At 44.9% G+C, this 12,787-nt stretch overlaps 1 protein-coding gene across 2 annotated transcripts; it reads right to left on the bottom strand.

The window, feature by feature from the left end:
* Positions 1-448: 448 nt before the first annotated feature.
* Znf805 (zinc finger protein 805) lies at positions 449-12,739 on the bottom strand. 2 transcript variants are annotated; one of them, XM_078032956.1, is made up of 4 exons: positions 12,504-12,739; positions 9,849-9,975; positions 7,482-7,577; positions 449-5,276 (listed from the first exon to the last, which is right to left on the bottom strand). In XM_078032956.1, the coding sequence occupies exons 1-4, from the start codon at positions 12,531-12,533 to the stop codon at positions 3,649-3,651; spliced, it is 1,881 nt and encodes a 626-aa protein (XP_077889082.1). In that variant the 5' UTR covers positions 12,534-12,739; the 3' UTR covers positions 449-3,648. The 2 variants fall into 2 exon arrangements, with proteins under 2 accessions (XP_077889082.1, XP_077889083.1); XM_078032957.1 differs by lacking the exons at positions 9,849-9,975; positions 12,504-12,739 and adding an exon at positions 7,212-7,314 and having other exon boundaries at positions 7,482-7,575.
* Between the last annotated feature and the right edge of the window lie 48 nt (positions 12,740-12,787).

Raw genomic sequence — 12,787 nt, 5'->3', positions numbered from 1 at the left:
CAAATATATAAAAAGGATATAAAAGCAGAATCAGTGTGTATGCTATTCATGAGAAACTTGTTTCAAATATGTTAAGGGTCTGAAATAAAATAATGAAAAAATATAAAGGATACGAGGATTAGCCAAAAAAAAATGTAAGAGTGAATATACAAATATCAGATAAAGTATACTTCAGAGCTAAAAGTACTTATAGGGGCAAAACCAGGGTGTTAAAAAATGATAAAAGCCAGGCGCAGTGGTGCACACTTGTAATCCCAGTGGCTTGGGAATCTGAAGCAGGAGGATGGCAAAGCCAGCCTCAGCAATGGTGAGACACTAGCACCCTGTCTCTATATAAAATACAAAAAAGAGCTGGGGATGTGGCTCAGTGGTTGAGTGGCCCTGAGTTCAATCCCCAGTACCCCACCTCCACCAGAAAAAGTTAAAAAAAGGCCAATACACAAAGAGGTCTTAGTAAACTTACATGTATGTACATACCAAACACAGAGCTGTGAGTATATGAAAGAAAAATTGATAGAAGATAGAACTTACAAGGAGGAACAGATACTTCCATTCATATAGTTCAGGAGTTTAGCACCATTCTCTTGGTAATTTGAATAACACTACCAACAAACAGGATCATCTGGACCTCTACAGAAATTTCACCCAATTACAGCAGAACATGCATTTTTTTTTTTTTTGCAAGAAGCCATACAAAACAGGTCATGAAAGACTTTAACAAATATAAACAGGACAAATGTGAAACACGTTAGAAATCAACAACAAATAGATAAAAGGAAATATTCAAAATACTAAGAAATTAAACAACTTCTAAATAATTCATGCATTAGAAATGAAGTCTCACCAAGAATTTCAAAATTGGAGAAATATAATTAAAACTAATTAAGAAAAGCTAACAGTACTATGATTCAAATTCAAAGAATTTCATGCTTACATTAGAAAAGAAAAAGGCTTCAAATCAATAAGCACCCACTTTGAGAAATTAATAAAAGCCAAATATAAATAAATTAGGTAGAAGAAAGGATATAACACAGATCCAAGAAATGGGTTGAATTAAGAACACATAGTAGAGAAAAAAATCGACACAATTTTAAATAACTGAGAAAATTGAAAAAAATCTAAAAAGATTACAAAGACATTCATTACAAAAGAATGGCTATAATGGATACACTCCCAGCTACTAAAGAGGCTGAAGCAGGAAGTTCATAAGTTCAAGACCAGCCTGGGCAACTTAGGAAAGACCCTGTCTCAAAACAAAAAGGGCTGGGGATGGAGCTCAGCATTAGAGCATCCTGGGGTTCCATCCAGAGTACTGTGAAACAAAGAAGAGAGAGAAAATGGACATATTTCCAATATCAGAAGTAAAACAGGGCATATAAGAACATATCCTGGGCTGGGGATGTGGCTCAAGCGGTAGCGCGCTCGCCTAGTGCAGCCCGGGTTCGATCCTCAGCACCACATACAAAGGAAGATGTTGTGTCCGCCGAGAACTAAGAAAAAATAAATAAATGTTGAAATTCTCTCTCTCTCTCTCTGTCCCCCTCTCTCACTCTCTCTTTAAAACAAAACAAAACAACAACAACAAAAAACTGCATGCTTTAAGATGGTAATTCGTTTAAAAAAAAAAAAAAAGAACATATCCTGCTGCAATCAAAGGATAATAGAAAATAGTTCAAACAAGTTAAATAATTTGCATGAAATAAAACAATTCCTTGAAAAGAACCATGATAATTTATCCAATATGAAATACTCTTATAAGTTCTATACATATAAAATAAAATAAATATATAATTAAACATCTTAAAAGAAAAACCTCCAGGTCCAAATGCTTCACTGGAGAATACCACCAAGCATGACAGGAATTACACGGATTCTACAAATTATCTTCCAAATAACTGAGAAGACGAGAAGGGTTCCCCATTCATATTGGGAGATGAGCGTCACCCTGACACCAGATGAAGACAGTCCAAAAGCAATGAAGAAAACACAGCTTCCTTATAATTAACGAAATCAGGGAAATTTTCCTCAACAAAACACTAGCAAATGGAATAATGCTAGACAAAATCACATGCCATGACCAACTGGGGATTATTCCATGGACGCAAATCTGGCTAAATATTCAGATCTCAAATTAATACGACATATCATATCAATAGAATATAGAGGCAACATATAATGATCATTTCAAATGATTGAGAAAAAACATTTGACGAATTTCAACAATCAGTAATAAAAAATCTCAGCAAATTCAGAATAGAAAAAAATTTTCTATTTTTGGCTAAACTAAATCTTATGTTCAACATCATTATTTATGAGAAACTGAACATTTCTTCCCTACTAGTATGGATGAATTAAAATAAGGGAAATAAAAGATATGCAAGATGGGAAAGAAGAAAAGATTCTATTTACAGAGGACATTTCTTTGTTTAAAATCCAAAGGATTCGCTAGCAAAACAAATATAAACAATGCTAGATATACATCAGCAAAGTTGAAGGATAGTAAGACAATATCCAAAAACTAATTACATTTCTGCATACTGCCAAACATCATGTGGAAATTGAAAGTTTAAATATTAATTTTATAACTGTTTAAAAAAAGGTATAAATCTTATTAAAAATATACAAAAGCTATATGCTATAAATTATAAAACAGTAAAGGAATAAGTCAAGGAATACTTAAATAAACAAAATGATATACCAAGTTCATAAAACCACATTCATAAATGGATGACTCACCACAATAGAAAGATACAATTCTCAAAAAACTGATCCTAGATTTAACTCAACATCTATCAAATATCATTATGATATCAGAAAAACAAATCCTAAAGTGTACGTGGAAAGTAAAAAAAAAAGTACTAAATCAACTTGAAATAAAAGAAAGAAAAGGAATCATTTTACCCAATTTTAAGACTTACTACATAGCTTCAAGTAAACGAAAAGAGGGAATCAAGAAAAATTCTGAGTGGTGTTTGAAACCATATTAAAGAGAGTTTGCCAGTCTTAAGTGGTGCAATAACAAGTGTCCATTCATTTGTATACCGTGGGGCTGGATGTAGCTCACTGGTATACTGCATGCTTAAATTGCTTGCGGCCCTGGGTTCAATTCCTAGCACTACACACACAAACACAAAAACACGTTTCCTTATTCCCTTAAATATAAAAGTATTCCCACACTCACTGCACTCACACCTTCATATTCTTGTTAAAAACGTATGCTCCACAAGACAGAGACAATATTGTACAATAAGGAGGATATTTAGTAAGTTTCTAGACTTGACCTCAACTTTCTAACTCTCAACACTGGACAGCACTGAATGCATATACAAGACAGTCAAGTTTCTTTGTCTCCTAAACCAGAACCCTCTCCACCCAAATAAACTAAGAAATCCATGAACAAGTCCCATAGACTGAGTGGAATAGTGTGAAAGAAGCAGTGCCTATGTTTCACTCTATATCACTTCCTTTCTATAAACATTCCTGAGATAACATTGCACTGTAAATGAGAAGAAAGATGCAGCTGAAAGTAGTCCTAAGTGCAAAATAACCTCTGTCTCTCTCTCCTGGGATGAATTCTCAGATGGAGAACAGTGTTGTAAGCTAAGTTAATTTCTAATGAGTCTTCAGATAATAAATAATAAGGTTTTCTTATAATGAAGACATTTGTGGGTTTTCTCTTTGGTATGAATGATCAGACGCCATGTAGGATGTTTCCTCTTTCAAAAGCTTTTCCTCATCAGTTACATTCACAATGTCATCCCCTAATAGAAGTTCCTGAATGTTGACGGAGGCATGAGCATTTGTGAAAGGGGGGCCCTCCTCTGCTGCGCTGACAGGGTTTCTGCCAGTGTGCATCCTTTGATGGTGAGTGAGGGATGAGCTGCGGCTGAAGGCCTTCCCACACTCACTGCACTCATAGGGCTTCTCTCCAGTGTGGATAATAGAGTGTCGAATGAGATTTGTGCTCCAGCAAAAGGTTTTCCCACACTCGATGCATTCATAGGGTTTCTCCCCACTATGAATACGCTGGTGCCTCGTGAGACCTGACCTGCGGTTGAAGGCCTTCCCACACTCCATGCACTCATAGGGCTTCTCCCCAGTGTGGATGCTGAAGTGGCGAATGAGGTCTGCCCTATTGCTAAAGGCTTTCCCACATTCTTTGCACTCAAAGGGTTTTTCTCCAGTGTGGGCCCTTTTATGCAAGATATAAGTAGAGCAGTGGGTGAAGGCCTTCCCACACTCACTGCACACATAAGGCTTTTCTCCAGTATGAATGCGCTGGTGCCTCTTGAGGTAGGACCTGTGGTTGAAGGCCTTCCCACACTCGAGGCACTCGAAGGGCTTCTCCCCAGTGTGGATGACGTAGTGGTGGATCAGGGCCGCGCTCTCACAGAAGGCTTTCCCACACTCGCTGCACTCGTAGGGTTTCTCCCCAGTGTGAGTCTGCTGGTGCCACATGAGATATGATCTGTGCTTGAAGACCTTGCCACACTCAAAACACTCATAGGGATTCTCGCCACTGTGGATGATGTAGTGTCGAATGAAACCCGGCCTATCACGAAAGGCTTTGCCACATTCTTTGCACACAAAAGGTTTCTCTCCAGTGTGGCTCCTGTTATGCAAGACAAAAGTGGAGCGGTGGGTGAAGGCCTTTCCACACTCACTGCACTTGTAAGGCTTCTCCCCACTGTGGATCCGCTGATGCTGAGTAAGGTGTGATTTGCGGTTGAAGGCCTTTCCACACTCCATACATTTATAGGGCTTCTCCCCTGTGTGGACCATGTGGTGTTGAAGCAGGTATGTGCTTTTGCTGAAGGTCTTCCCACACTCTGTGCACTCGTAGGGCTTCACTCCAGAGTGGATCCTCTCATGTCGGGCAAGAAGGCGTTTCTTGTTAAACACTTTCCCACATTCACTGCATTTGAAGATGTTTTCATTCTCCTGACTCATGGGATCCATAGCAGTGATCTGTGGGTCACAGTCATGAACAGCATCTCCTAGACAGACAGGGTCCTGTACCATCCTTGAACAAATGTCCTCAGATGCCCCAGAACCACCAGGTCTAGGGATACTTTTCCCAGGAAGCTTCTCCTGCAGCTCTACACCTGGTCTCAAGAGTCCTTCCTGCACTGCTGATGGACCATCCTGACCTCTGGCTGCCACCACCTGGGAGCACCCTGAGGCCCCTTGTGTTATCAGTCCCTGGAGTGAGGCACCCTCAGACAAGGCTGGCTCACAAGTAGTAGGTTCGGTGGCTTGAGGTTTTCCACTGTCACCTGAAAGAAAATTCAACACACAACAGGGCCTGTTAATAACAACACAGAAGGACAAGATCCTCACTTCAGTGAAAACATGGAACTCAAAACACAGCCTCCTGTCCACTCTGTTACCTCTGAACCTTAGGTTTGAACATCTTTCTTCCTGACCCTTGGACCCCAAACACCTTGAAAGGGAGACCTGGGAGAGGTCAGTCAGCACACAGAGCGTCTGCAGTGGAGTAAGCTCCGCAACTGCAGCCTGCACGTGGCTGGACAGAGCAACGCTGAGACCATGCAGAGGAAGCTTCCTCTACAGGACGCCATCCCATGCTGTTACAGGGACACCAGGAAAGCACAACGAAGGTGGCCCACATGGAAGACAGGAAGCGTATGAGAGAAATCTCAGCAAAAGTCACATTTGGTGTTTGATCAATGGGAAACATGGAACACTAGATTTCTGGAATTTCTGCTTCACACAAGGTAGGCTCCTCATATCACTTTGGACCCCCTATCAATTCATCCTGAAGAGATGACTCAGGGAAAGATCTGTCCACACCAGAAAGACAAAACATGTGATCAGAGACAGAGCAACAATATCTAACCTGGACTTTTTGGAAAGGTTCACATCTGTTAAACCCCAGTTTTGTGATTAATTTCTTTCCTTCTCTGTATCAGTTGTTGAATTTATATATCTATCTTTTTGACGGCATTGGGGATTAAACCCAGGGATCCTCTACCACTAAGCTACATCTCCAGTCCTTTTTATTTTTCATTTTGAGACAGGGTCTGGTTGAATTGCTAAGACTAGCACTGAACTTGTGATCCTCCTGAATCACCATTCTGAGCTGCTGGGATATAGGGTATCCACCACATTCAGACACTTCTTAATTCTTGACTCCTTCCTTGAAAGCCAGACCAAATGAAGAGGCTGGATGAAGGGACAGAAAGTCTTTAGGGGAGAAATTATCTCAATTCCATATTGACAATTTACAAAAAGTTATCTCATTGTGAGCCCCTAAATAATGTATTCTAAAGAAATGAATCAGGCTAAGGTCTGGCAAAACCAGAGAAACTAGTAAGACGACCGTGAGAGCATTAAGCCACAGTGTAGCAACCAAAGCCTGGTGCAGTGGTGTACACCTATAATCCCAGCAGCCAGGGAGGCCAAGGCAGGAGGAATGCAAGTTGGAAGACAGCCTCGGCAATTTAGTGAGGCCCAAAGCGATTCAGCAAGACTCTGTCTCAAAATAAAAAGTAAAAAGGTCTGGAGATATTGCTCAGAGTAAAGCACCCCTAGTTTCAACCCCTAGTACCTTAAAAAAAAATTTTTTAAAGTACCAATTATGGCTCTTAAAAGGGAACACTGCTAGAGACAGTTTTATATAATCAATTACTTAATCAGCTATATATATATATATATATATATATATATATATATATATATAAAATGAAACCCAACAGAATTGTCCATCAATACTGCAGTGACCATCCCAACTCAGCAACATACCAACTATATATGGCCACAGGAAGAAACCAGATGGTTAACAAATCCCTGAGGATACAGAAGCTTCCTGCTTGGAAACCCTTCTGTCCCACAATTCACACCTCTTCTAATATGTACACTTAATCTGAAATAAGCACAGCTACTTGAGAGGACAGAATTGAGATATTCAACACACTGTCTATTTTCTTGGACATATATACCACAGTTTGTACACAAGTGTGGATAATATCTAGTTCCTCAGGTAGAATGTGAGCGGACTGGTGTCCCTGGAAGGGGGAATAGTGGAAAAACCATCAGACAGCAGGCTGATGAGAGAAAGAACCTGTAGAGCTCCCCACGCCCCACGCAGACCTGGGGACAGTGAAAATCACAGCTACACATGCTGAGCTGCTGAGCCTTGTGCCAACTCAATGACCCTTATGTACAAAACCACGAGTCTTCAACCTTACCAGGTAGGGCCTCAGAGCTGGTGATGGCCAAGCCAGGTTTCATGACCACACAGTTGGAGCCCTGGCCAGGTGTTAGCTCACCAACCTCACTCTTTCCCAGGACCTGGAACAAGTTGATGGGTTTGGCTGACCAGAGGAGTACAGGTCAAAGGGCAACATGGCTACAAAATCCAGAGGCCACAGTACGATGCTTCCCAAGACATACCCAGGCCAGTGTCTTCCCTGCCTCAAGCCTGCAGGGCCTCCACTAGCCAAGGTCATGGCTCCTACCTGGACAGGTGCTCTGAAAGAGGTCTATCATCACTGTCCACAACTGCTGCCCGTGCTCCAGCTGGAAGATCAGCTCAGGTTTGGGAACAGGATACCCTATTCAGGGACAAAAGAAAAGGGAGAAACATGGATTTTGTGAAAAGCAAAAAACACCCTCCATCTCCTTCAGGCCTCAAGCCCAGCATCCGGTCCTTAGGATGAAGCCTCTCCCACCAGAACAAAAAGAAAGCTGACATGTGACCTGGAACAAGGCTGGCCATCCACACTGGATGACCACTGTGCCCCAGTATGCACTCAGAAGCTGGCACATACCAGGGCTAACCACGTCCACAGGACTAGGCAAGCAGGTTGAATGCACTGGGTCAGCTCAAACCTGAACAATATTTAAGCAATAATTTAGGGGAAAACAGACATCTAAAATCTGTCTTCACTCAAAGCAAAGGTATGTGTATTAGTCAGTTTTCCTTTCCTCATCTAATGCCTGACTCTTGGCAATGAAAACAACAGAGGTATACTTAGCACACGGCTTTGGAGATTTCACATCCAACTCAGGCAAATTAACGCAGATTAATCTTTTCCAAGGGCAGTGCCGACAACGACCCTATGACCTTCCACCTGAGTCCCACCTCTGTACTTTCCCCTCTGGTGAAAGGGGATCAGCAAGTGTCAGGGAAAGGGGCTGGGCTGAGACTCAGCTCTAAACCCAGACTTTTCATTCAACAAATCTCAGTGGCAGGAAAAAGGTGCTCAAGGAACTGCTTGTCCAGGGCATGTCTCCAGACCAGATTAGTCCTCAAGAATGGCTTCTCCAGGGTCTCTTGATGCCAGGTGAGGGGGTGTCTGTGCTTCCTCTCATACAGGTCCAACCTCCGCCAACTGACTTTTAGGTCCCGTGTGCAGTGGTGATCTGTCCTGTGCATTACAAGGACGCTCAGCAGCATCCAGGTCTCCACCCACTAAATGCCAGTAATACCCCCAACCCAATGTAAAAACCAAGACATTTTCCCACGTCACCCCATGTGTGCGGAAGGGCTCCCCACTTGAGAACCTCTGGCTTAGGAGGATAGAAATAAATACAGGGAGATGAGAGAAGCAGCATGTGATGGGGCGGGGCCTCCTGGAGACTGTGTTCAGGAAGGCTCTGGTGAGCAGATGCTGAGAAAGGGCAGCAGAGTGGAACGCTGCATCACCCTGAGCACACCACAGGACAAGGAGTGCCAGGGACTAGAAGGGAGTTCTCCTTCAAAGAATAGCCTGACAGTTACAAGAAACAGCCCCCTAGGAGACATCTCGCCTGGGAGACACCCTGCAGCCATCCATCTCCCTGAGACATCCTGCGGCCATCTGTCTTCCTGAAACATCCTGCGCTATCTCACCTTGTGAAGACTTCTAGCAACTGCCGATAAGAGAGCTCCCCACATCCCCAGCCCATAAATAGCCCTGTGTGAACAATAAAAGTTTGCAGCATGATAAGAACTTTTGTCTTGCTGTCACCCTTTGTGTCTCTTGTCCCTTCATTCCTCCCCATCTAGGTTCGCTGCCCACGTTGATGTGTCCTGCCGGTCGGGACAAAGGAGAAAACTGCAAGTGCTGTCCTGCGGCAGGCAGGAGGGCAGGGGAGAAAGGGCAGGAAGTTGCAAAGACTGGAGTGTGGGGAGTCTGGGCCGGAGCACCAAAGGTGAGCGAAGGTCGGCTGGGTTAGAGAGGACTCCTTATTGTTAAGAATTTACATATCTGATTCTAACAAACCCCTTCCTAGCAAAGATCGCATCCCACACCACCCTGCACACTGGGCTACTGGGGACACCTGATCCAACCCTCCTCCTAAGTCAGACTCCCCACTGAAAGATGGCATAAAAAAGAACCACAGACTGGGGCCAATCTACGCTGGGCACCGAGTGAGAGGCTGAGGGAAGGATGGCTCATGGTTGCCATTTGCTGCCTCAAGAGTGTCCCACAAAAGCCAGCAGCAAATAAGGAAAAATACAAACATGCAGACAACAGGACCAGGAATCTGGTGGTCACACACAGCAAGGACCAGAAGGCAAACTGGCTCAGGAAGAAAAGGCCCTTGTTTGGATATGGTGGCAGGAGCCAGGAGAAATTGTGGTGGTCTCCCTCGAAACCTCACCGTGGGTCCTGAATGCCTCCCCATTCCTTCCACTGTCGCCTTCTCCACAGCACCCTGGGAGCCCAAGGGCCCTACTTCCACTGCCCAGAGAGACACAGGACACCAGACAGGAAGAGGTGAGTCCAGTAAATGACTGAAGCCCTGGGAAGAAGGCTGGATCCAGAGGCTTCTGGAGCAGCCAGGGTGGAGTGAAGGAGGCAGCAGGTCCGCTGCATGCTGGAGGTGGAAGGCCTTACCCAGTGAGACCAGGAGCCCACAGTTTTCCAGCATCACCTCCTGGTACAAGGTCCTCTGAGCTGGGTCCAGTTGTCCCCACTCCTCCTGGGTGAAAGTCACAGCTACATCCTCGAAGGTCACAGACCCCTGGAAAGTCAAATAGAGGGAACACTGTTGGTCGTGGGGCTGTTCCAAGAGACAGGAGAGTCTGTTTCACTGAAAAACATGCAAAGAGATCAAGGCCTAAATCACATGGTGTTTCCCAAGGGCCATGCTCCATGCTGGGCCACAGAAGGAAGGAGGAGCTGCTTCAACATAATACCATGTAAGGGAAAGATGCTGCTTATGCAAGAACAGTCAATGGGATCAACTTCTGCACTGTGAGATGCAGACAGAAGGGCTCTAGGACATCAGAGGAGTGAGGAAACAATGATAATGACCCCACCAGTGCAATCTGCATCTTCCTGGTGCAGGCAGGTGCTGCCCCAGGCTGAGAACATTCTGTGTTCAAATGACTGCCAGTCCCCAGCTCAAAGTCAGACTGATAGAATCCAAACTCCTGAAATTGGCACTTGCCATCTATGGAGCCTTAGGGAGCTTTCATTATCTCTGAGCCTTCATTTCCATAGCAATACAGGAACTCGGGCTTTATCAATGAAAGTCATAAGGTTGAAAAAGAAAATATTCTATGCATGGCCTTTACGATTTCTATTAATCCTTCCATAGCTTCCGGGGTAAACACCAGCATCATTCACCTCTACATGGCAGTCAGTGACCTGAGCCTGAAAGACCCCACCAATTCACCCAGTTTAATGATTGAGCAGTTATGGCATTTGAGCCCCGGTTTGAGGATTGTAATGCCAATTACTCCACCACCAATGTAAGTCTATAGTAACGAGGTGGTTAAGTTTTCCCGCTAAATTTTACTGTTCAATTTTTTTCAGCAGCTCCTCAAAATACTTACAATATGAGTAAAGCCATCAACCAAGTGCATGGAAAATACCCACAGGGTGCTAAACCCTTTGATAACCCTAAGGCCAAAGTACTTTTAGACAGGAAATCCAAACAACTAATGATAATGCAGGTGGTGATCCTGAAAACATGGGCTTGTGACTGGTCACAATGCTGTACAGTCAAGGTGGCATGCACATAGAACAAACCACCACAGGATCTCACCATTCTGAAACATGTTTCAGCAGGTGGGGAAAAGGGGCAGAATCATGGCAACCTCTAAGGCCCTCTTAGACCTCCTTAAACAACCTTGCCTTTGTCTAAACAATTCTCTTTGCTTAGATGTCTGGCCCTCCACTTTAATGCCCAAAGCAACTTCCTAGAGGAGCATTGCTCAACTTGCATAGTTCTCCTTAGCTGTCACCTCCAAGGCTTCCCAGCCTTAAAACTGTAAAAAACAAAGGCTCTGATGGTCTGTATGCTAAATGACAGTTTCTGCTACCTCAATGCTGTGTGACATTGGGTAGTGTCAAAGTCCTGAACTATTCTGATGTTAAACAGTGGTAGTAACTGAACCTGCAATCAGATTAAGTAAGGTGGTAAATGATGCCTCCCCTCAGCTTACATCAGAGACAATGAAGGACTGCTATTATGGGCCTCGTGCTATTACGGGCCTCGTGCTATTACCTACTTCATTTGGCCTCCCAACATCACGGAAAACCTCAATTTAGCAACATTTTAAAACTCTGCCAGATAGCCTACACACACACACACACACACACACACACACACACACACAAAGGCAGGCCAAGGACAAGCAGAGAAGGACCTACTTCAGCCTGCACTGCCAGTAAAAACCTCTCCAAAGAAGTAAAATTTGAGCAGAGCCAAAAAGATGCAAAGAATGGCCTTACAGAGATCCGAGAACAACGTCTGAGGCCCAGTGAACTGAAAGAGCAATGGCTGGGAGACTAAAGAAAACTTTCTATGGTCAGGTTGGTGTATCTGAAGAGCAGTGAGCCAGGAACGATAGGAAGGAGGCAAGATCAGAAGTAGTCAAGCAGGGCGGATGAGGAAGCGACCTGCAGACCGTGGCTGACAGGTTGTATTATGCTGTGATAGGAGCCCATGGTGTAGAACCTCAACCAATTATTGAGCAACTGTCAGAGATGTGATACGAGTGTAAGAGGAAAGTGCTCTCCCTTCTTGAGTGAGCACAGAGTCCCAGCGCGCTGGAATGGATCCCCAATAAATATCCCCTTTTGCCAATTGCATGGAGTCAGTCTCTTGGGTGGTCTCTCCCTCCGACGTTTCGCCTGACCCTTACAGTGTATATCGAAGAGTATATCCTACCATATTGGGGAAGAGTGCATACATGGCTTTCCCTGGTAGGTCCTATTAAAGCAGGAACAAACCTGGGAAAGAGGTACTAGTCAAGTCCTGGACCTAGTGGACCAGGTAACAAGAAGTTACCTTTCACCTTCCTCGACTATCACTAGAGATGGCATTCTGGATTCACGCAAGCATGACAGCGCAGGCTGACTGCAGGTGCGGCTCAAGCGGGGCTTGCTTCCCGGCCGGCTGCTGCAGACTGCAGAGTGCCGTTTTTAAGTATGAGCCGGCTTTTCGTAAACACAAGTGCAAAGGGAAACCCGGGGCCGTTTCGGCTGCCAGCCTCTCCCCACCAGCACAGAAGTCGCCAAGCCGAAACCCCAGCCACTCACCTGCGCCAGGTCCACCAGCGCCGCGGCCATCCTGGGCCGGGATCCCTCAGGGGTGACCCTGGGCGCCGGCCGCGCTCCACCAGCCCCGGACGCTCACGGCGGGGTGCCAGGCACCGAGGCCAGTCTCCGCTGCCCTCCTGTTTCTTTCCGAGCAGCCACGGGAAGGTGGCAGCCGAACACCGCTGGGCTACCCACAGCCGGCGTGGACGGCGCCGTCGCGCCCAGTGACGTCATCGCCGATGGTCGCGCAGTTCCGCCCCGGTAACGAGGCCCACCGGAAGTGC

This window comes from Ictidomys tridecemlineatus, chromosome 15 (assembly GCF_052094955.1).
Source record: "Ictidomys tridecemlineatus isolate mIctTri1 chromosome 15, mIctTri1.hap1, whole genome shotgun sequence".
Classification (NCBI taxonomy): domain Eukaryota; kingdom Metazoa; phylum Chordata; class Mammalia; order Rodentia; family Sciuridae; genus Ictidomys; species Ictidomys tridecemlineatus.
This window is presented reverse-complemented; position numbering and strand designations above follow the sequence as displayed.